Source organism: Astatotilapia calliptera, chromosome 3, assembly GCF_900246225.1.
Source record: "Astatotilapia calliptera chromosome 3, fAstCal1.2, whole genome shotgun sequence".
Lineage (NCBI taxonomy): Eukaryota > Metazoa > Chordata > Actinopteri > Cichliformes > Cichlidae > Astatotilapia > Astatotilapia calliptera.
In genome coordinates, this window is record NC_039304.1 from 30,067,734 (window position 1) to 30,090,789 (window position 23,056).

The following is a 23,056-nucleotide window of genomic DNA, read 5'->3' on the forward strand; positions in this document are numbered from 1 at the left end:
GTCACTCCTGTCCCTGTGCTCTGTGTTCCCTCTGATCAGTGTCAACGTCGTGCCTCTGTGCCTGTCGTGTGTTTCCTGTTTTGCTTCCCTTTTCTTTTTTTTTGTTATTCTCTTTCTCTTTTTATTAAACAACCTATATAAACACAAATAATCCAAAATAAACATATAATCAAGAACAGACGTAAATAAAAAAAAAATAAAATAAATAAAAATAAGAAAAACAGACGGGTGTACCCTCTAGTGTGTATGTACTCGCACACACATATTCACTCACACACCCATATTCTTAAGCATACATACACATACCTACTTACATATGTGTTCACTTGTAGTCTCATACATACTAACATATACATATAAACACATAACGATTCAGAAATGTGGCATATATAGTTACAGAGATTCAAACAAGATCGGGTCTCCTTAACCGGATGTAGTGTTTCCATTTACCCCAAATTTCACTAAATATATCAAACTGGAGTCTTTTAATGAAGGTAATTCTTTGCTTCCCTTTTCTCGTTAAGTCTGGTTTGTCCTGGCTGTGTTGCCACCTGTTCCCCATCATCTTGTTGTCCTGCCTGTGTGTTTAAGTCCTGTGTGTCTCGCTGTCTGTTTTGCCAGGTCGTACCCGCATAATGCTGTGTGTTTCTTTCCTGTTCCAAGTCAATTCCTAGTTTTCAGTTCCTCGTTTATTTTCTAGTGTTTGAGTTTCTAGTTTTGCTTTGTATTTGGATGAGAAGTTTTCCAGTGTTAAATCTGCCATTTTGAGTTTACTCCTCTGTTTACGAGTCAAACATCCTGCCTGCCACACAGCAAACCATGACAACAGACCTTTCTTGGATAAACTAAAGCAGCTCCACATACAGACTCAGATTAGAATGAACCATCAAAACATGTTGATAACAAAACATGAGAGTCCTCTGATCACATGACCTGAAATGGTACAAATGACTGATGCTCTGTTCTTCTTACTAAAACATGTTTATGGATCAGTATAAATCAAACAATAGGAGTCAGTGATGTACTCACAGAACAGGCCCAGCTCACAGAGCAAAGTGGCTCCCATCCTCACATCCAGCAGTGACACGTCTGAAAACTTCTACAACTTTCTGTAGAGAGAGAGAGTGAAGCAGCAGCACAGCAGATACCAAAGAGCTGAGAAGGAAACAAAGAGACTTTTTTTAACTTCTTATTCTCTCTGCTTCCTTCCTTTTACACAGAAATAGCAACTCAACAAGATCTGACCACTGTATGCTGTGACATCTTTATACTCTCCTGCTGCTGCAGAAACATCAGGTACTTTCTTTATGAAAAGGCCTGTAATACAAAAACTAGACCGAACAAAAATAGACAAACAGTAAGTTTTATTATACAAATATCAGCGTGACTGAGCAGCTAAAAAGGCAAAATAAGATCACAATATTATTACAACTTTTAAATGTGAAGTTTTTAGGTTATCTTACGTGCCAAAAACACAACAAGAACACAGCTCTGGCTGCACCTTCACACACCACACACACCGAATACTGTTTGTCATAAACCATTAGAAGCATCAAATCACAGCATCGAAGCATCATCATACAGAAACATACAGAAAAAGACACAAAATGCTAATGTTGCACTAAAGGCTGCTGCACAAAATCATTAAATTGCTTCAAATATCCAATTAATACATTTCTATGAACAAATACAGTCATCTGTCCAGGGTGTATCTCACCTCTCATCAGCTGGGATAGGCTCCAGCCCACCTGAGACACAGAACTTTATAAACAACCAAGAAAACACATTCATACAATATTAAGGTTTTCTTAACTGACAAAGCTGAGCTTGATTCATTTAAAGTATTTCATTACACTAATGCAAATCAGAAATGGTGTCCTTAACCAGAAGTGGGCATGAAGCAAGAGGAAGTCCTGCCCTCTCTCTCAGATTACTCGTGCTGCTGTTTTCATGGTGATGTAAGCTGTGTCAGTGACAACACAGTGGGCTGGTTCCTGGGAAATGTGAGTAATGTTTTGTTTTTTGTTTTTTTAAACTGAAATTTAAATAAAACTCTGTTTGACTCTTTTATAAACTGTTTCCACTCATAACTATTAAAGCAAATCCAAAATTTACACCTGTTCGAGCTGACCACATACAAAACATTGTCAGTCTGATGTTTGGAGAGCAGAGCAAAGCTGCAAACAGAGCCACCGTATGAATGCTATATTTGTGTTTCTTGCTTGGTTTCCTGATGCACATATTTTTGTATATATTTCATATACACACGTGTGTGTGTGTGTGTGTGTGTGTGTGTGTGTGTGTGTGTGTGTGTGTGTGTGTGTGTGTGTGTGTGTGTGTGTGTGTGTGTGTGTGAGTGTGTGAGTGTGTATGCTTGTGTTTGGGGGTGCGTTTGTGTGACCACCTGCTTACCAAAAGGGTCATAAAGGCAGGAAGTTCACTAAGCAAGAAAACAGAACCCTCACATAGATGTCCTTATAATAAAACACTACAGCCTCCCCCACCAACAAACTGGTTGGAGAGGTGGTCAGAGACAAAGGAATGTCTTTGATCATGCTGCTTAAACTAAGACTTACAAATTTAAGTAACACAATGACAACATTTAACAATTTGACTCCAACATTAATAATTCCTTTCTTGAACTGTCTACTACAGGTTTGTGACTGAGCTTCTTGGAGGTGAGACATGTGTCTCATGTTCAGGTGCTTTCTGACACCTGCATCACACCATGGAGGTCTGCAATGATGACTCAAACTACATGGTGAAATTTAAGGCTACGTCCACACCAGCCCGGATAGATTTGAAAACGGTGTTTTCATCTGAAAACGCTCCGCGTCCACACTATTGTTTTCAGTCGTTTTCACAGAGTTGTGTGTCCACATTGAATCGGCCGAAAACGCTTACGTTCCAGTCCTGCGCTGGCGTGAAACACAAAACGATTCAATTCGATTCAGTTCTGTCTGCCGTTTATTTACTCTCTGGCTCTTTGAAACGTTGCGGCAAAATATCGTGGAAAAGCACCGAGTTTTTAAATGGACGAACAATGAGGTGGAGTTGTTGCTGCGAGTAACACAAAAGTACAAAGTTGCAAAAGAGAGTGAGAATTAAAGAATTTGAAGAAAAGCTATCTGAAGCATGTACAGACTGATATTTTTTTAATAGGGCTGTAAAAATTGAGAGCATGCTTATGTGTATATGGGGGTGGGAATACACGTTTGTGTCTGTGAGTGCCTGTACGTCTGTGTCTATATGTCAGGTTGGGTCTTAGACTCCACCTCTCTGGGAACATCTCAGTATGTATGGAGTCCTATGTCCCCTCACCACACTCCCTGCTGGTGGCTGATGTCCTCAGACGTGGGTGCGTTGGTGGTTCTTGGTGTCTGGGGCTGGGCACTCATCTATGTACCGGCTCACTCCTGGTATACACAGGTGTACACACGGGTGTTCACAGACACAAAATACATCTTTTTTGGCTGCTGCCTCAAAGCACATTGTGCGCTGTCAGTCTTGTGTGCTGCACAATAACATGTAATATTAAGTATCTACTGTTATCTACTGTTAGCTAGTTTATTGTGATGGTGTTGTATTTATTATGTTGCTCTTTTTTGTTTGTTTTCTCTTCTGGTTTTTTTTCCACGCTTTAAGGATTTAAAGTGTCTTGCAAGGGGAGAACAAAAAGAGGTTTGGCTCAGCCTTCAGGCCCTGCTGCAGGAACAGTGTAAAGATGCCACCACAAAGGAGCCACCAAGACAAAGAACCTCCTCCTCCTCTCTTCATTGTCTTTAGACTCTGATTCAGATAAGCAAGCACTGTGTAACAGGGCCCTGAGTTTCTACAGAGCGGAATCCACCATCAGCGAGACAGTCTGCCACTGCATGCTGGTCCAGTCAAGCAAGGACCCACCCACAGCTGTCTGTCCTAGCCAGCAAGTATTTGATTAGTCCTACCACTTCTGTCCCATGTGAGAGACTGTTTACACTTGAAGGTCACATAGCAACAAAAAAGAGAGCTGCTGAGCTCTGAAAATTTGGACAAGATAGTTTGTCAAAGTAACTGGCTGAAAGAGATGGCATGGAGTCCATTTTTTGCACTAAAATGTTGGACGATCACACTGTTTTAGCCTCATGTAAAAATAATGCTGGCTAAGGTTACTCAGATTTACTCTGTTTTTTTTTTTTTTTTTAATAGAAGTCAGAGTTTTAAAGGTGAAGCTGGTCTAATAACCTTTTATGTTTATGCCTTATTTTTTTAAGAAGAAAAACTGCACTTTATGTTGAAATTTATTATTATTTAAAGACAATACCATTTTGAAAATGTACTCAAAGTAAATAGCACTTTATTTTTTAGTCTGCCCAGGTTTGGCCAGGGATATTATTTGTGTTTCTCTGTTTTGAATCGAAATGCACTTTAAATGTTTGTTTTTTTTCCCCATAAATTAAAAGAGCTTGAGTTTACAATATTCATGTCCATGTCCATTATTTGATTCTGTCGCCCACTAAAACCATTTCCAATAAAAAGACATTTTATTGGCTTTGGGGAAAACAAATCTTTCTTAGATAAACTAAACCAGCTCCACACACAGACTCAGATTAGAGTCAACCATCAAAACACATTAATAACAAAACATGAGAGTCCTCTGATCACATGACCTGAAATGGTACAAATGACTGATGCTCTGTTCTTACTAAAACATGTTTATGGATCAGTATGAATCAAACAATAGAAGTCAGTGATGTACTCACAGAATAGGCCCAGCTCACAGAGCAAAGTGGCTCCCATCCTCACATCCAGCAGTGACACGTCTGAAAACTTCTACAACTTTCTGTAAAGAGAGAGAGAGTGAAGCAGCAGCACAGCAGATACCAAAGAGCTGAGAAGGAAACAAAGACTTTTCTGCTTCTTTCCTTTTACACAGAAATAACAACTTCTGACCTCAGCAAGGTGGGGTTTCTTGGAAAATCTACCAAATAGTTACATAAAAACTGGAAGAACACACGTTTGTAGTAGAATCCTAGGATTCAAATGAACAAAAAAAGGGAAATAAAGATCCCTATAAAGATTGTTTGTTTCCATCATGATTGCTGCCACATATAAAACACCAGGACAGGAACACATAATGTACCACACACAACCATAAATGCTTATGGTTGTTTTACAACCTACAAAAACTTATGTAGGTTACATCATAGGCTTTACGAAGATTCACCAGAGAAATCTAAATAAGCCATTATTCACAGTGTCTACCATAAGGCCAAGTAAATGCACACATACCATATAAAGACTGAATGCACTGTATGCTGACATGTGAAATTCACTTTGTCATAAACCATTACTAGCATCACAAAAGTGTCTCATCTTTGCCTGCTAGCTTTGTTTGGTAGAAGCTTTATCACCAAAAAATAATTACCCTCACAAGCGTTTGCTGTTGGGTCATTGAGGTAACTCTACATTTGAAGTCTAAAAAAATACATATATTAGATGGTTTCAAACTGACATAGAGGTATAACTGCAGAGATAAAAAATATTAGCAAGCAAGACAACATACTTTTATTTCCCTCCTGTCATCGATGTGATCAACCAGTAGGCCACCTCTGCTACCTCGCAGTCATAAACTGCTGGTGCACTCTAATCACCAGCACACAAAATCACTACCAAACACAGAAGCTGTTCATAATCCTGCACTTTTTAATGCAAGAGTTAAAACTATAACTAAAAATACTTCCCTTTTAATTTTAAGCTGAGCTTCATTGATGTAAAGTCTCCCACAAACATGAACTCTTTTATAGTTCAGTTTTAGTTTTTCATAAATTCATCCACAGGAAATTAGCTGAAGCAAAACAGAAATTGAGTCCTTAACCAGAAGTGAACACGAGGTGAATTCCTGCCCACTCTCTCAGCTTATCTCTGTGCCCATAAAAGTAGCTGTAACTGTTGTAATCCTGAAGATTTTTTGATTTGTTTTGTTTTGTTTTTTATCACTTAGTAACCACTGGGCCACCAGTTCAAAAGGTTCAAAGGGAAATGCTGCTGAAATAAAAAAAAAAAATGAACAGGAAGCTGTTCAAACTACAGGACATGATTATTTAGTTATAAAGCACACTGAAGCACAGTGAGCTACAAATACAGAACACTTTTATTGAAATCCAAAACCCATTTGATTAAAATACCATGTGTCTCTTCTATAAACTGTTTGCACTGAGAACAATTGGAATAAATTCAGATTTTACAGCTGCTTTGCTGACCACATACAAGACTCTGTCAGTCTGATATTTGCAGAGCAGAGCTGCAAACACAGCTGATGTACAAATACTATATTTGTGCTTCTTGTGATTTTCTGACTCACATCTCTTTATACATATTTAACTGCTGCTCAACAAAGTGACAGAGATGTAAATGTGTCAAGCTAGACTTGTCAGTCAGTTTGTCCCCACATCACTGTGTACCCACATTTTAAATGTTTTATTGTAGACTTCGTGGGATGAACAGATGAAAAGGAAGAAGAAAAAGTGTAAGAAAGGATAGAAACACATTAGAGAACCCAGCTTTGCTGTGTGGCTCCCAGTTACCCTTGTTTATTCCTTAGGAAAGGAATAAGTACTAAGATTCCAAATGATTTACTGCCATTCATGAACAGGAAACATTTCAAAGATGGCTAGCATGCCCAAGTGTCCACAAAATATAATGAACAGAAACGGTGACAAAGGGCAGCCCTGGCGGAGTCCAACACCCAATGGAAACAAGTCTGACTTATTGCTGATTATGCAGGCAAAGCTTTTGCAATGGGTGTATAATGATCGAATGGTTCATAGCAATGGGCCAGTACTCCCAAAGCACCTCCCACATAACACACTGAGGAACATGGTCGAATGCCTTCTCCAAGTCCACAAAATACACGTAGACTGGTTGGGCAAACTTGATAGGGTAAAGAGCTGATCCACTGTTCCGCGACCGGGATGAAAACAGCATTGACATGTTAGTGGGACTAAGGAAGTCCTCGAAGTATTACATCCACCGCCCAACAATATCCTCAGTTAAAGTCATCAGCGCTCCACCTGCACTGTGTGCCTCCCACACCCGAGTTTTGCTTCAGCCAAGCTGTGTTCCACTTGGCCTGTCCATATCTATCATCTGACTCTGATGTTCCACAGGCTTGAGGGTATAGAGTATGTATGGGGAGTGTGTGTGTACTGTGTTCATTTCTGTGTGTCTCCATGTGTGTGCGAGTATTTGCATATGCGTGCATGAGGGTGGGAATGCACGTTTGTGACTGTGTGTGGCTGTTTGTCTGTGTCAGCTCAGATCTTAGACCACCTCTCTCAGAACCTCACCCGCTGATGCATTGGTCGTTCTCAGTGTCCAGGGCTGGGTCCTTTTAGTTTCTTTTTATTTTGTTTTCCTGTGGACGCTTTCAGATGGTTTTAATTACTTGTGTCACAAACTAAATTATATCTTAATGTTAGTTGTTTTGGGGACTTAATGACCTTAATCAGATCTGTGTCTTTTTACCCAGCTGATATAAAGCTGTGCATAATCTGTGTCAAATTTTACCACATCACCATCTTGTGCTTTTACATTGAGTTTCAATAATTCCTGGCAATGCTTCTCTTGGCTTAACTGCCACAGCAAAATCTAAAACATACAGCTCTGCTATCACTTTTAACATAAATGAAGACGGAAAACTAAACAGCAGTGGTGTTTGTAGGGTTACTGAAGTTGGGCTATGTGGTGGCTAGCGACACAGCTATGTTAGCATAATATAAACAGTGAAACTGGAGGGTGAACGCTAACATTTTTCCATTCAATGAAAGTTAACGTGATGGTTCCCGAAGGTTAGGGACAAATGCAATCGCATGGCAGGATGCTATAAACGGACAAAACTTCAGTCAGGAGAACAACTGAGATAATCCATCCACATTACAAGGTTACTCATTCATATACTGCTGCATGGGCTGGGCTGTAGTTACATCGTAAGGTTTTAAAAACTCAGCTTTAAAATGAATAGCTGTAATGAAAACCGAGAGAGGTCGACAATGATCAATGATCAAATAGAACAAGATACAAAACATTAAAACATGTTAAAAACACAAAGCCTTAATAAATGCAGATTAGTTTTGACCTGGAAGCAGGGCTCATACGTCATTACTTAAAGACCGGATATCCCACCTGTTGCGAATGTTTTAATGTAGTACAGTTCTTCTTATTATTATTACTTTTCCCATCCTGTTTATGACAGTTAAAATAAACATATTCATATAACAAATACATTTGTCTCATGTAAACTGTATATGGTGTTAAATAGGCCTATACTACTGTGCTTTAATGTTGGTCATAAGGGTGGTACTTCAAGAGCCATATATTTTATGAGGGTGTACTCAGTGTGAAAAGTTTGAGAACTACTGGTCTAGCACTAGCATCCCCAGGCTTCTACCTTTCTACCTATAAAACCCGGAGAGCCGTCAAATGGTGGAGCAGTCAAATGGTGGAAGTGGAAGCTAAATTGGCTAGTCATTCATATGTATATTAGGCTGTTAAGTAGGAATTCTGGAGGGAGGGGAGTGGGGGTGGGGGAGTGGAGTGTTTCAGTTTGCCAGCAAACTTGTCAGTCTTTGCTCGATCACAGCGGGTGGACTTGTCATCAAAGCGTAGGTGTTGCATGATGTTTTGGAAGCGGTTTCGTGCCATAGTTCCAATTATCTGTGGGTTTCCCAGGTTTGCTGACCAGCATACACATGGGTGTATGTCCTTTGTTGCTGACATTTATTGATAAAAACAGTACAAAAAACCAACCATTTGCACACATATTTACAAATAATTCAACATTGTCAGCAATCACTCACAATCCTGGCACTGCCATGGTACCTGTAGTCTGCATTTACCACATGTGTATCTTTTGCAGTGAACACATCGCACAGTGGCCTGATTTCTCTTGCATTTGTGTTTGACCTGACACGTGGCTCTTTTTCCAGGGCTAGGTGTGGAAGGTTGTGCCCGAAGCAACTGTTCTTTTCTTGCCTTCTTCCCAGCTACATGAGAGTGAGCCAACTCTCTTGCAAGCTCCACCAGGAAGTCCACCCGTCTTTCCTTCGTCCTGGTGCATGCTTGATACAGCACATGTGCATTCAGTGCTGCCATGTCAATCATGTTATAAAACACGGCGACTGGCCAGCGCCGTGTTCCTTTGCGGACAGTGTACTCCCGAACCATCTGGTCCATCACATCCACGCCACACTTTGTTTTGTTATAAAGGGTGACAGTGTTTGGCTTCCTTTTGGTAGTGTTATCAGTCTGAACCACGCCGTGCATGCTGCTAAGAATATAGACTGTCTTCTTCCGTTTGGCCGCATACGCCGTCAGCGTGGCAGCAGAGGTTGAAAACACCTAAGAAATAAGATAAATTGTTATTTTCATAGCCCTTTTACACACAATGAAACACATAAACATAGAACCACAAAAGACCTGCAACATACCTGAGTGGTGAATACATTGCGATCTGTCTGTCTAGTGGATTGAGGAATTTCCCTGCGAATCCTGTTGACTGTGCCGAGGATGGTGGTTTTCCGTCTAAGAAGTTTTTGTGCCAGTGAAAGCGATGTGAAAAAATTGTCCGTGGTAACATTTCTGCCCTTGTCTAGGAATGGTTCCATCAGCCTCATTACTACATTTTCAGAAAGTCTCTCCCCAGTGGGACGACTGGGGTCCTTGCCAAGATATGGGAAGACATTGCAAATGTACTTGGATTTTAGGTCGCAAGCCACCCAAAACTTGATCCCAAACTTGTCAGGTTTACTTGCAATATACTGCAGGAAACAGCACCGAGTCTTTGATGGGAAAAGCTGTTCATCAATGGTGATATGTAGACCAGGGTTGTAGCACGTGATGCAGTTGGTGACAAATAATCCCCACACACTGGAAATTGCAAAAGACCTCCTCTCCAAGGAAAGAAAATTAATCGCCCTGAAGAATCCTCTGGTGTACGGACCTCCTCTCCAAGGAAAGAAAATTCATCGCCCTGAAGAATCCTCTGGTGTACGGACCTCCTCTCCAAGGAAAGAAAATTCATCGCCCTGAAGAATCCTCTGGTGTACGGACCTCCTCTCCAAGGAAAGAAAATGCAGAGAAGACTCACCACTCAGCAGGCCTTGGAAATGATCCTGACGGAAGTCGACCCTTGTGACTCGGATGGAGAAGACCTAGCAGTTCAGCCGGATTCGGACTCAGAGCTGTCTGATCAGTCTTCCGGTTAGTTTCATTTCATGTTATTTCCTTTTTCATTTCAAACAAGTAAGTGGATGTAGTTAGTAAGTAAGATATTTCAGACATTATTCTGATACAGAGGAGGAGATACTGGAATTATAATTAGTATCTATGCATGCATTTGTGATTTTGTTTGACCTTCCCATTTTGCTCACAATTTGAATTTGTTCTCACTGCAGATGAGGAGACTGCTTCTCCACCGAAAAAGAGACCTTGTTTGGGGACTGAGACAGCGAAAGATGGCACAGTGTGGCGTGAAGAATATGTGGGGACCTGTCTCCCTTTCACCCCAATAGAAGCGTACGCTGCAGATGGAGAGCCAACGGCTAAGGCCAGGAGAAGTATCTCGAGTCGCCTTCAGAGCTTCCTGTGTTTCATCACTCTTGACATGCTTCGTAGCATTCAAGAATGGACTATTCAACATGCACAGCAAACGGAGCATGTTCATTGGTTCATGGACCTCCTTGAACTAATGGCATTTATTGCAATTGTGATCTTGCGGGGGGTTTGCAGGCTTCCATCTGTAAATGACTGCTGGTCAGCAAACCTGGGAAACCCACAGATAATTGGAACTATGGCACGAAATCGCTTCCAAAACATCATGCAACACCTACGCTTTGATGACAAGTCCACCCGCTGTGATCGAGCAAAGACTGACAAGTTTGCTGGCAAACTGAAACACTCCACTCCCCCACCCCCACTCCCCTCCCTCCAGAATTCCTACTTAACAGCCTAATATACATATGAATGACTAGCCAATTTAGCTTCCACTTCCACCATTTGACTGCTCTCCGGGTTTTAACAGAATCTTAACAGTAGGAATCCCTAAAATGATGGCTCGCGGGGGTTTAAGTGCTCTAGTATAAATTATTTGCCAAATCAAACACATGCATCATAAATAATGTGATTTCCATGTTACATAGGTTGGGGCCTCCTCTGGTGCTGCAAGACAACAAGGTGCCAGTAGAAACTGTGCTACTGTTTTCCATAGACAAAGGAAGGGGAGAGAGAGGTGGTGTGTTGAGGACAGCAAGAGAGGAAAGACAAGAGTTTGGAGAAGAAAGTAGGAACTTTAAATGGAACTCTGACTTTTAAAGGAAGACAGCAAGGAGATATGATGGAGGAAGATAGATATGTTGTACCCCAAGAGGACCACCTGTGTGAGTCAACACACAGCCGAGCACCTGGCTTGAGAAAATACTTCACATCTTGTGTCGTAATCTAATGAGTCAAATCAAACACAAAGTATAAATATAAGCTCAAGTACTTAAGTCACCAAGACTGAAACCAAACATGGTTGGAAATACAGAAATTTTTAAAATGTTACTGTGATAGAGCGACTAGTGCAAGAAATGGAGCTTCCTACAACAACATTTAAGTAATTTAATATTTTTTATTTTAGTAGAAACACGATTACAATAATGAGAAAATGGGATAAGGTTCAATATGAAAAACTACTTAATACACTTTATACTTATACTTTATACAATATTTTCATCATAAAAACACTTCTACAAAATTCAAACTTCCTCATGTTTATATGTTTCGTATATATTTACACACAGAATTACTCATCATGATACTCATGAGCATGTTTATACTGGTGATCATGTGACATGGTCACCAGTACAATTATGATTCTTAGGAGCTTAGTATTGTTAGAGTTGGAAGTGTCTTGGTAATTTCCCTTTAGTTTGATATCAAACTCTGAATTATACTGTAAACATTTATACAATTACAATAATAATTGTTACAATAACAATTAATTTATTAATTGATCATTTACAAATAAATAGTCGTGCAGTCTTGCAAACCTTCCCTATCAATCTCGCTGCTGTCCATATGTCACAAATCACCCCTGCCCACTCTTTACCCACCCTTGCTGCACTCTCTTTGGGGCTCTCAGTTGAACTTATCCACCTTAACTACCTCTACTCCTTGCAGCTTCACTGTTAAACTGTCTCCTATCCATACACATGTGTTCTGTCTTGCTTCTACTGAATTTCATTCCTCTTCTCTCCGGTGCATGCGTCCTCGTCTCCAGCCTCTCTTCCACCTACTCCCTACTCTCACTACACATCACAATGTTTTCTGCAAACACCATAATCCACAGAGACTCCTGCATGACCTCATCTGTCATCTTGTCCATCACTACTGCAAACAAGAAGGGGCTCAGAGCTGATTCCTGATGTAATCTCACCCCCAGCTTGAACTGCTAAGATACAACCACACACCTCACTGCTGTCTCACTGTCCTCATACATGTCCTGCACCACCTTCACATACTCTTCTGCTACTCCTGACATCCTCACGCAGTACCCCACACGCTTGGCACCATATCCTTTCTCTAGATCCACAAAGACACAGTGAAGCTCCCTCTGACCTTCCTTATATTTCTTTCTCAGCATGAAGCCATATGCTGCCATATCACTGACATAATATTTTTTTTATGTTTTTGTTTGTTTTTTCATGTTGCTGTTGACCTCTTGTTTTATTGATGCCGTGCCTCCCTTTAGGGACCTTCAAATGTAAATAAATAAAATGAAATAAATGAAAACAGAATAAAGTAAAACTAACTAAAGAGCAGGTTTGATGTTTGATGGTTTGATACTGAAGGCGTGTTTTTAAAAGGGCTACAAATGAGTTTCTTATTATTATTAGGACATCTAATTAAAGCTCCCTTGACGTTAACACACATGTAGCCCAACACACATATGTGATACATATTTCATCCCTGAAACTAAATATTTGGTACATTTAATATTTGTACCTGTAGCTGAGTTTGGATCTACATTATGGTAGTCAGAAGTTTCCTCTGGATCATCACGCTTTCCTGTATATTAACACGGAAAATATATGTGGGTATCATGACTCTGAAGGGCCTTTAAAATTTAAATGGTACAGTATACAAATGATATTTTATTCACTGAAACTTAAATGTTACATATATTTAGAGGTATGATTTCAGAAGTGCACATGCTTTTGGCTGCATGATGTATTTACATTTATAATTCAAAATCTGTTTTGTATTTTCATATTTTTTGTACTCACTCCTCTGTTCGACACTTCTGAGCTGAAGACAGATATTTCTGTAGTCATCTGTCCGTCCACCTAAAATGAGGACAATTGTACTATTTTACATTTTTATTTCTCAGTAGAAATACGATTTCAATCTAATCTTTAATAAATAAATAAAAAAGACATATCTTATACTGTACCAGTGTTTTCAGAAGGTCTACATGACTCATAGACGTTCATGTCACCTTTGGGTCAGTGAGAATCAAGACAATGACAAAATAATCACTCTGTGTGCAGTAAACTTACAGCTATATTATAACTGTGAACATGAGTATAGAAAGGTTCAGCTGTAAATGCTCTTATTTTGTAACAGGTGTGTGGCTGACCGTGAAGAAGGGAGGAATACAGTTGCTGCTGATTTTCATCCTGGCTCATAGTTTGAACTGTAGCAGCAGCCTGACTGGTTTCCTGAGACTGGGCTGGTCTGAGGTTTTAAGCAGGTTCAAATTACAATGAATGTGTTACATAGTGTTTATTTACTGGAGACAAGACAAGAAAGTGTTTTACCAACCTGATACAAAGTGCACCTATGGAGAAGACAGTAATAATCATATTAAATGGGTGAGTATTACAAATAAACACAATAATTGTCCATACCATGGCAGTGTCTGGCAGTTAATATATGAAATAAAAATAAATAAATAAATAAAAAATTCACCCTTTGATTTTTTGTGCCAACAACAGAGCAGCAGGGACAGCAGAAGAATCAGTGAGATACCACTAACCAGCCCCGTGATTAGAGAGACAGAAAGTGATGATCTGGATCCTGTAATGATAAAGAATAAAAATTAGCTTCATCTATAATGATATAACCCAATCAATGGGATACATCATGGGCAAAGGACACTTTGAACCTGACAGGCATTTTCTGGCGTGTCTGAAGATTTCTGTAAATGTTTTGTTAAATCAGAAAGTCATCTCTTTAAACTGTGGAGATGAAAAATATTGTAAAGGGTTACACAGTAATGACTGGGATGTTAAACAATCAACGCTATAAAAATGGCTAAAAAGACAAACTATAAAATGCAGTTTTAGTTCAAAATAAGGGTTTGCATACTTTACGTGGGCAGGACCATTTTAACCTTCTTTTAACCTTTTAATCTTCTTCATTTTCACACTTCGATTTTGTAGACTGTCACTACTGGCCGGCTGGTTTTATTTTATGAGCCTTTTGTTTAAATCTTTTGAAACAGAGACAACAGGGTATTTCTTTTCTGTCTACAACTGTATCGTTCACACTTACCTTTTACTGACATCCAACTTTCTGGTGACTCATGCCCTGAATAGTCACACTTGTAGAAACCTTCATCAGACTTTGACACTGCAGGGATATTTAGCTTTTCTCGGTCATCATTTTGAATTAGTTTCCCATTTTTGTAGAATGCAACAGTGGAATTGAAGTTTCCTCTCCTCAACTTGCAGCCAAGAGCAACAGAGTCCCCTTCATTGACTGGATGGACAGGGCTCACCAGGATCACATCAGTATCTGTAAAAGCCATTAGAATATGAGAGAACTTGCCAACATACAGTCTACTGTTTCCATCCTTGTTTGGTAAATGAAGACGGTTGCATCAACAGCTCTAATCCTGTTCTTTGTTGTGTTTTATTAGTGTTATTTTTCCTCACACTTTTAACCACAGCGTGATCATTTAAGCTATAGCTGGATTTCAGATGCATTTTTAGCTACATCCTCTCATAATTATGAATACTGTCATGACACAAAGCTATTACCACACCTATAATCATGGGCTCACATTTCTGCTTCATCCTCTGCAGTGTTGGATTTATTTGTAAATAAATAAATAACTCAGAAATTAGCACAATGTGTGCAATGGCTGTACTGTGAATTTAAATCCTGTTGGTGCCACTTATGACTCTTGGTATCGTCATAATTATGTGGAAAATATATTTCAAAAATGTAGATATTGAACCATATAATGAAACATGTCAAACATTGTATAAATGCATGTTCTATTCTGCTGTATACACATTGTAATAAGATGACTTGCAGCAAGGATAGATTTTTTTTCCTCTAATGCAATATAAACTAATGTGGTACATACAGTATTCTGTTGATTGTTTGCACTTCTATGTTGCAGATTAGTCAGTGTTTCAAGGTTACTATGCCATTCAGAAATACAGGCTACAGGTCTAACATTCAAAGACGATGCCATGTGGGAACATCATTCAGTGTCTTGTTTTGGCCAAAACTCATTTGAATGAAACCAAGATAACACAGAAAATTGTTTTCTTGTTTACATTAATACAAATTTGAAATTCTTTTTAAAATACATAAATGCCACATCCACTGGACTAAAGAAAAGAAGGACCATCCACGCTGTTATTAGGGCTCAGTTCTAAAGTTTGGATCTCTGATGGTTTAAGGTGCTTTAGTGACTATGGAATATGAGTTTTGTGGCTCATCTGAAAAGGCACCATTAATGTTGAAAAGTATATAGAGATTTTAGAGCAAAATATGCTCTCATCAACATGACTTCTTTCATGAAAGGCCTTGCATATTTGAAGAGTACAGAAGCTGAACTGGGCTGCCTGGAGTCCCAGTCTTTCACCATTTGAAAACAATTTGTGTATCACAAAATGACAAAGAAGACCCAGGATTGTTGAGCAGCTATAAGCCTCTATCAGAAAACTATGGGATAATATTGCTCTCCCAAAGGTCCAGCAGCCGGTTTCTACAGTCCCCAGATGTTTATAGACTGCTGTTAAAATAAGTGGAGATGCTACACAGTGGTAAATGTGGCCCTCTCCCTTTTTTGTGATGCGTTGCTGCCACCACATTTAAAATGACTTATTTCATGCAATTATACAGTTTCTCATTTTAAAAGCTTAAACATAGATACTGTTTTCTTTCTTAATTTATATTTTACACAGCATCCAAACTCTTTAGAATTAGGGATGTAAAGACCTACAAGGTGCAGTAATGTTGATTCCATTGCTGAACTGTCCTGATTCAGACTCACACCAGGATACAGCATCTTGGTACCGGAGGAACCAGTGAAGATCTATGTTGCATGTGGATTCAGTCATTATCCCCCAGTTTCCACATTCCTGGAGTTCTCTCAGATAGCCGTCCTGAGTAAATGTCATCACTCTCCACTGAGAAGAGTTTCCAGAACAATTCAGAGATACTGAATCATAAATGAAGTGCTGCACTCTGTTAGGACTGACTGTGAGAGAGGCTGCTGAATTTAAATCTAGAGGAAAAACAAGAACTGTCATTTTTTTCTTGATAGATTAATAGATTGAAGACTGTGAATGCAATAGTAACACTTATTTTTACCTTTTTGAATTAGGAGCAAAAATACTGACCTGCAGACCAGACAAACTTTGGTTGACTGTGATCAGTGTGATACTCTGGGTCTCCTCTTCCAGCTCTGCACACATATCCTGCTGTGTGTGTCTGTCCATGAATGATGTAGGAGTCCTGTGCAGTCCCACTGATGCTTCCAGGTAATAATTCATACTTGTAGAGGCGATTAATTCTATTATCATGAATCCAGTGTCTGTATCTGGAGTAAAAGTCATAGGGGTCATAGTGGTAGGGGTGATACATGCCTGACTCCTGTTTAATAAGTTTATACCAGTAGAAGCTCCATCCTGCAGACGGATGTTCAACCTCACAGTTCAGAGTTACTGAGGCTCCAGGACTCAGCCATGATGGAGACACAGTGAGGACAGGATGACGTTCTGTTGGGAAAATATATTTTCAGAGTGAGATCAAGAACAAGAACCTTAAGGGCAGATCGTCTGTTAATAAATGCAAGCATACAATTCACATTACATTTATAATTCACTCACCATAAACTATCTTTAGTTCAAAGGATGCACTCCACATTGTTGAATTCTGTTGTGCACTTCTCATTCTGCCCTTACACCAGTAGTGCCCATAGTGTGATGCAGAAACAGAGTTAATCTTGTATTCATTTTGGTTTGGAGGTTGATGTGAGCTGCTTGTTGCCCACTCATAATCCCACTCAGTGTCTCTTCCTGGGATCTCACATTTCAAAGTGATTGTCTCTCCGCTGCATACCTCAGGCCAGTTTGGATGCAGAGTCACAGCAGGCCTGTTTCTAACTGTTAAACAGATAAAAAAATAATAATAATAAAAATAAATGACTACTTTTTAACATCTTCCATTAATTAAATAAAGGGAAATTCACCATGACTCACCAGTTTTTTTAATACTGATCACATCACTGTAGTCTGTGTAGTAAACTGGGTTGCCTCGTCCTCCTCTACACCAATAGTCTCCTTCCTGTGATACACCGATTTGTCCATCAGAGTGGAGAACAACTTCTGCCATCGTCAGTGGTTCTGAGGTTTTCTTGCCTCTGTACCAGTAGTAACTCCAACCAGCTGTAGATGGTGTCACAGAGCAAGTCAGGGTGACTGTATCACCTTCTAGAAAGACTCTACTGTCAGCACTGATGCTGGCCTTTGGTCTGTTTCCTGTTTAATTTAGAAAAAAAAGTATAATAAAATTACAGTGAAACAATTACTTCCCCTTTGCTTTAGAGACAATTACAATTTTACAAGCAATTCTTAAACGATACATAGTATATCTTATGTTACGTTCACACTGCAGGTCTTAATGCTCAATTCAGATTTTTTGATCAAATCCGATTTTTTTGTCTGCTTGTTCACACTAAAGATAAAATGTGATAGCAAACGCGCTCTACGGTGAACCCTCAATGCGGCCCGCATGCGCAAAAGAAGACGTCACACACAACGCGCTCTGTTTAGACCCAGACCAAACAATATTGTTTGACTGATGGCTTTAATATAAAGACTTGTTTCAGACTTTATGTTTCCCAATTTTGCTTTAAGTTATAAAATAATTTTTGTTATTTACATATGGCCTAATAATGATCCTTATTGCTGTTTTAGAGGAGCGGTGCTTCAAAGGATAGCTGCAGATTTCTGTCAGAATCTGCAGATTATACAGTACAAATAAAATGTTCACGTTTCTCCAACGTTGTCTTCCCACCAGTTTCACTGACATCTACACGGGATGGCCAGGAGTGTCGTCTCGGGCGCTGATAATTGGCGTCTGTCTTGTGTCAGTGACGTAAAAGACGGATTTAATGCGACATGACCGTTCAAACAGCAGTCGCTTTCTAAAACATCAGATATGTATCGGATTCAGTACCACATACGCAAGAAACCCAGGTCGGATTTGAAAATATCGGATTTGTGCTGTTCAAACTGTCATACCATGATCGGATATGGGTCGCATAGGGTCAAAAAAGTCGGATTTGATGCGCTTTTGCCTGCAGTGTGAACGTAGCCTTATTCAGTAGCACTAAGCCTGTACCAAGTATGTATGTTTGCATCACATATATGAAATATTAACATTTGCAGTTATATGCTTTTATCAAATTCAGTTTATTTTTGCAGTCATCTGTTGGTAACAAATGCACTGTTATGAAAAAATTAGGACCGCACATTGAATATTCAGGTCTTAATAAGGAATATTCAAATATCAAAGTCTTTTGTTATTATTTATTTTGGTAGAAGAAACTAATTTAACAGCAGGTGGTCTAAGGAGCTTGGAAAGAAAAGCGACTGGACTTCTCTAAGTTCCTTGAAGACGTTTCACCTCTCATCCGAGAAGCTTCTTCAGTTCTAAGGTTAAATGGCGAAGAGTCCCAGATTTAAACCCAGTGGGAGTATCCCCCAAGGTTACTAAGTTCTGACCTTAGAACTGAAGGTCAGAACTTCACTTCACATCTCATTGTGTTCACTCTCACTTCACAGGAAATAAATATGAGAGTGCCCCAAGACATTGCACTTTTTAAGAGGTACATATTGCAGATAATTCCCCAAAGTCCTTTTTAATTGTATAACTATATTACTTTGATCTCCCAGTATTGTTCAAATTTATATTAAATTGAATTGCATTCAATTCTGACGTTCTCTACCCTTTTCATCGACACTCTCAAAGCAAATATCACATCTGCAATGCTCTTCTAGCCATCACTCCATCCTGCTTGCTCACTAATCATCACCACCCTTCTCAACTTAGCTTCAACAGCTGTTTCCCATATTTTCATGTTATGGCTCATCAGTTTCATCACTGTTACTACAGCTCTACGTTTCACACTTGATCTTGAAAATCTGCACCAATACAGTTCTCCATTCCTCAGGCTTGTGTTAAACAATGTGACTAAAAGGCCCACTGCTCTCTCTTCTGGACATCTCCATACCTCCACTGATGTGACATCAGGACCAGCTGCCTTTGTACTCTTCATCTGCTTATCAGTTGCACTCACTTCCTCCCTACTAATCCTCTGCACTTCCTAACTTTTCCCCTTCCATCTTCTCTGTCATTTTCTACATTCATGAGTTCTTCAAAGTATTCCTTCAGTCTTCTCCATCTTCTCTGTTATAACTGGAGCTTCGATGGATCTAACCTGTCTATCCGGCTCTACTGAACTTGTCAGTGGAGACTCTTCTTCCAAGGCAAATGAAGATTATGGGAATCTTCGCCCACTAAGCCACCCCACTACAATATGAGGAGAGGATATTTCATTTGACTTTTATTAATGGTAGATCATTAACAAATAAGGCTTTTCTGTTAAATGAATTCTTCACCTCACAGGATTTTATGTTTCCCACAGATGCTTGTCTTAGTGCTGGTGAGTCCAGCCTATTCTTACAACTACCTTCTCTTGTCTGTTTTCAGCTCCCTTTGCACTACTGGCAGAGGTGGGGGTTAGCAACTGTTTTCAAATCCAGTTTCCAATGTCGACATTTATACTGTGCTGTGCACTCTGATCTACCACTAAGATTTTTAAATGGAATTTGCAGAGTTTGTGGGTGAAATAACCCTGAATTATGATCACTTTAAATTGTTGGTGGTTTTAATATTCATGAGTCTAATGTCTTCATCTTGTTGAAAGATTTAACCTCACTTACTCAGTGACTTTATAAACAACAAAAATGCTCATTAAACATGCTATGACCCATTAATGAAGAATAATGATTTCATCATTATTAGTTGTAATGTTTATTATGCCATAAGGTTTTTATAAATAATAAACGATGCACCAATAGATCATTAATGCCTTACACTATGTAGTTATTATATAATGTTACGCTTGTGCCTTATATAGGCATAATAAAATGAAACTTTCTTACCAGAGACTGTCAGTGTGATGACATCACTCCACTCTGTCACAGAATACAGCTCCTGTTTGTTTTTACCCATACACCTGTAGCTTCCACTGCTGATCACAGATGCATTAAGATTTAAGTATGCATTATTTGCCATAACTGTGCTTGAGTCGGGTTTGCTCCACTCATACTCCCACTCAGTGCTTCCACCTAAAGAAATCTGACATCTAACAGTGATCTTCTCGCCACTGAATATCAGAGGCCAGCTGGGATCCAGGGACACAACTGCTTTGCTGGAAACTTTACAAAAACAAAAATCTAATTGGTCCAGTTTTAAATATTTCTGCATCCCATGTTAATCCAAATGAAAACGCTTAAACTCACCTCTTTTTTCAATAGTGATTGGATCACTGTCCTCTGTGAAGAAAACTGGGTTTCCTCTCCCTCCCTTGCAGTAGTAGATACCTCCCTGTGTGACAGTGATCATTTGATCTGGTTCGTCGTTTCTAATCACCTGAATTTCTGAGAAGACTGAGGCACGTCTGAACCAGAAGTATTTCCACTCATTGTAGCTCCCCACAGAGCAGCTGAGTGTTGCATTGCCTCCAGCTGGTATAGTTCTTCTCTCAGCAGTGATTGTGGGTCTGGGTTTGTTTGCTGTTTGTTAGAGTAAAATAGAGATGTTTTTCTATAGCTGGTCAGATGAATAAGAGTAGATAATAAACTCAAAGGTGATTTTACTTACAGACTTTTAGTGTAAAAGCATCACTCCAAGCTGTAGAGAAGAACAAGTCTCTTCTACCCTTACACCAATATTGCCCGTTGTAGGAAAATGAAGCACTGCTGATGTTGTATTCACTGTGTGTGGGAGGTGTTTTTGAGCTTGTTGTTCTCCATTCATGCTGCCACTCAGTGTTTTCTCCTCCTTGGATCTCACATTTGATGGTGATCATCTCACCGCTGAATATCTGAGTCCAGTTCTGTTGCAGAGTCACAAAGGCCCTGTTGGACACTTTTCATACCGAAAATGAATTAATACAGAAAAGGTTGGTCATCATAAATCTTTGTCCTTTTATTTCTTACAAAAAGTTATCAAACTCACATGTTTTCTGAATGTGATACACTTTGCTGAGGTTTGTGAAGAAAACTGGGTTTCCTCTTCTTCCTCTGCACCGATAGATGCCTTCGTCTGAGACACTAATGAAGTTCTGCAAAGTGTTTGTATTAATTGCTACTTCACGAGAATCTGGTACTTGTCTGAACCAATCATATGTCCAGCCAGCAGAGCCCTGAACAGAGCAGGTCAGTGTCACCGAGCCCCCCACTGGAATAGTTGTCCTGTCTGCTGTTATAGTCGCCGTGGGTCTGAGTGCTGTTTGATTTAAAATACATTGTTTTTGTTATTTATGCTTTTTTTTTTTTCTGGGAAAAACTCAACGTTAACAATTTCTCATAATATGTAGAATAAAAGGCTGAAGTAATTCATCAAGGCAGCATCTCATGTGACCAGTTCTTCTCACGTCTCTCATACATCATACTATATATAACATACACTATGCTGTAATGCACCAAAGTTCACACTGCTTCCTAATTTGGTGTCATCTTCACCAGTTTTCACAACGCTCAGCTGAAAGTTACATCTTACTTTATCTATTTACTTCCTGCTACATTTTCAGCCTTAACAGGTCGACTCTGAGTTTGTAACCTAGCAAGAAATGTCTGCTTAATGTCACTGTCCACTCCCTGCTGTGCAGAGATCATTACATCAACAAGAATAAAAGAAAAATACTTAACAGAAACTTTGGAATAACATAAACTGAAACTCTGATGCTGGATTTAACACAGCTGTGCTACTGTTGAATGAAAGTCTAATAAATATGATACAGTAGCTTACCTGATATGGACAGAGTCAGGTTATTACTCTGTTTTGTAAAATCTTTTAAGCCATTGCGGCGACCAATACATTGATAATTCCCACTCAGCTCTGCTGTCAGGTAAAGTGAGTAGGAGCTACTTTTACTGAATTGGACCATTTCTTGATCATTCCAGTTGAATTTGTAAAGCCAGTCAGTGGCATTTCCCTCTCTCATGTCACAGAAGAAGGTTACAGACTCTCCAGCAAATAAATGGGACACGTTTGGTTTAAGGCTCAGCTCAGCATCTAAAATCCAACATGAACATAAACACACAGAAAAAGTTCAGACCAGATTTTGTCTTAATGCAGAGGAAGATTTCTCACTTTACAAGCAATTATTAATGTATTTTTAATATAATTTGCAAAAATGAAGAAAAAACAAGAATGTTATTCACACATCAATCCATAGAAAAATAAAAAAGGAAGAAAGCTGTTCACTTACCTTGAGCGTCTCCACAGCAGAGGGTAATATTCAGCACTGTAACATATCATTCAATCATCAGTGGTCACATGTCGCAAATAAAAGCCTTTTTAATGAATAGAATTTTACCAGTAGTATCAATAGTTGGACAAACATTTAGCACTCAATATAGTTCAGTCTTTATCGGTCAAATAAAGGAAGTTACTTATACTCACAGAATAAGGACAGCACGCTGAGCACAGTGAGCCCCAT

The 23,056-nt window shown here is 39.3% G+C and overlaps 1 protein-coding gene across 1 annotated transcript; it reads right to left on the minus strand.

Annotated features, from left to right (window-relative positions):
- Nucleotides 1-12,805: 12,805 nt before the first annotated feature.
- LOC113014184 (Fc receptor-like protein 5) lies at nt 12,806-23,056 on the minus strand. Its single transcript, XM_026155553.1, has 18 exons — nt 23,020-23,056; nt 22,826-22,861; nt 22,363-22,629; nt 21,571-21,840; nt 21,214-21,480; nt 20,853-21,125; nt 20,493-20,768; nt 17,523-17,801; nt 17,151-17,426; nt 16,662-17,039; nt 16,262-16,546; nt 14,575-14,817; nt 13,990-14,097; nt 13,843-13,858; nt 13,658-13,755; nt 13,472-13,516; nt 13,305-13,364; nt 12,806-13,086 (listed from the first exon to the last, which is right to left on the minus strand). Exons 1-18 carry the CDS (start codon nt 23,054-23,056, stop codon nt 12,941-12,943), a joined length of 3,360 nt encoding a protein of 1,119 aa, XP_026011338.1. The 3' UTR covers nt 12,806-12,940.

Bases quoted from the DNA above. Each gene is read 5' to 3' on its own strand.
- LOC113014184 (XM_026155553.1), bottom strand. From the start codon at position 23,056: ATGGGGCTCACTGTGCTCAGCGTGCTGTCCTTATTCT. The intron at 22,630-22,825 runs GTAAGTGAACAG...GTTGGATTTTAG, and splicing joins CTGCTGTGGAGACGCTCAAG to ATGCTGAGCTGAGCCTTAAA. The intron at 20,769-20,852 runs GTGAGTTTAAGC...GTTTTTGTAAAG, and splicing joins AATCACTATTGAAAAAAGAG to TTTCCAGCAAAGCAGTTGTG.